This window comes from Phytophthora infestans, genomic scaffold (assembly GCF_000142945.1).
Source record: "Phytophthora infestans T30-4 supercont1.17 genomic scaffold, whole genome shotgun sequence".
NCBI lineage: Eukaryota > Oomycota > Peronosporomycetes > Peronosporales > Peronosporaceae > Phytophthora > Phytophthora infestans.
Window position 1 is genome coordinate 408,148 of NW_003303742.1, and position 1,979 is coordinate 410,126.

Sequence of the window (1,979 nt, forward strand, 5' to 3'; positions counted from 1 at the left end):
CCCTTCGTGGTAGATCTTTCTGACATCGCTACAGCTATAAGCATGGGTGTTTTGAGGGAAGACGCAAAAGTTGATACCTCAGACCGCTCCAGCCAAAAGTATGGGGGAGTATACGCGACGCGAACCAATATTGCAGACACTGAGTTTCCAACACAAAAAGCAGCAAGGGCAACATGTGACGATTTTGCAACGGTATGTGGATTCCAGTTGATTGTACAATCTTCGAGTGTGAAGCCAAACAACTCAGGAAACGCGAAGTACGTCTGCAAAAAACTAAATGGCATGGAGTTCTTTGATAAAGTTACCCCGGCAAAAGATCTAAGCTGCCCATTCTTCATCAATGTACACGGAAAGAATGGGGTATGGAAGATTACTCAAGCCAACTTCGCCCACAACCATCTCAAAAACATTGGATCTACTCAGAAACCACTCGCGGAGGGAAATATCCCTCGTGAAAAAAAGGCGAAAAGGAACCGGTCTGTCCGTGAAGCTCAACTATCGGCTGTAGTAGCACGTGAATTCTGCCAGCTCATGCCAACTCAACTTCAACTCTTTCAGGGAAAGCTGTGCAGAAGTTTTTTAAAGGGAAGGGCATCAATGTCAGCAAATCTTCGATTTCTAGGATCAAGCAGGACCTGGACGAAAAATTGCATGGAGATTTACTCGAGAGCTACCAAAAATTGAAGTCGTACTTGGAGCTTCTGGCAAGTAAGAATCCCGGTTCCTTGTGGCGATATGAGAGCGAGAGCGATGGCGTGACCTTCAAGCGTGCTTGCATTGTCCCGAACGCAGGCGCCCACATTGTGAGTATGACTAAAAATTTGATTAGTTTTGATGGCGCTCATTTACAGGAAGACATGAACAAGCGAGGGGGTTTTCTTGTTGCCACTACAAAGGACTACAACAATCATATCATACCTTTTGAGTTTGCTCTGGTACCAACCGAAAATTACGACAACTGGGTTTGTTTTTTGAGGGCAGTCAAAGATGCAATTAAAGTAGAGAGAATCACGATTTTGTCTGATCGTCAAAAGGGTCTTATTTCTGCAGTTGCCGAAGTTTTCCCATCCGCTGGACACCGCTTCTGCCTCCGCCATATCATGGATAATATCAACAGAGCCAACCATAGACTCTCTCTTCAAGACAGAGCAACAATCTGCTCTATCGCTCGTTCCGACTGTGAAAATGACTACAACTTGTACATGAACGAGTTGGAGATTTCGAATTCAGGAGCCGCAGAATACCTCACTAAGAAGACTGAGGTAATCACACCGAGCGGTACCGAACAGAGACTAGTGCTTCCCACTGAAAACTGGGTTAAGTATAAGTTCTTCGAGAAATTTGGCCTGTCAACATACGATGAAATTACTTCAAACATCTCCGAACAAGCCAATAATTGGATGGGGAAAGATCTGCGCAGCTCAAAACCGCTTGATGCGTTTAACCTGTATTGCTTTAAACTCGGCCAATTGATGTCTGATAAAAGAAATGAAGCAGCAGATTGTGCACTTGTGGAAATTGGGAGGACGAACAATTTCCCTGTGTACACGCGATTTGTGCAGCTACCAAACATGGTATGAGACTTGAAGAACTGTACGACGCACAACGGCTTTCAATTGGGCACTTCAAGGATACCTACACGTTTAAGTTTCTCCCGTGGCCAACGACAGAAAGCCTCGTAACCAACCCGCAAACAAAGATACCACAACTAGCACCGGAGCCCGAGCGAATTGGCAAAAGAGGTAAGAAACCGGGACCACATCCGAAACATGCACGTAAAAAAGCAAAAAATGCTTTGTAGGGACGACTTTTCCATTTACAATTCACCCAATAGGCTCAAACTTTAAGGAAACTAACGACACAAACAATTGCAATCGTTGCATGCTGATTAATAATTAAGGTATTTCTTTCCAATAGATTATCTTACTGATCCTCACATCTCAATAAATATCAGCAGCAAACGGACTGGGGAGTCAGAA

The 1,979-nt window shown here is 44.3% G+C and overlaps 1 protein-coding gene across 1 annotated transcript in view; it reads right to left on the reverse strand.

Annotated features, from left to right (window-relative positions):
* Positions 1-1,923: 1,923 nt before the first annotated feature.
* PITG_09854 (uncharacterized protein) overlaps positions 1,924-1,979 on the reverse strand; it is a gene marked incomplete at both ends in the record, with an annotated part of 1,231 nt that continues 1,175 nt past the window's right edge. Inside the window, one exon of the mRNA XM_002902368.1 lies at positions 1,924-1,939. Coding sequence (XP_002902414.1) covers positions 1,924-1,939 — 16 coding nt within the window. The remainder of the gene's footprint in view (positions 1,940-1,979) is intronic.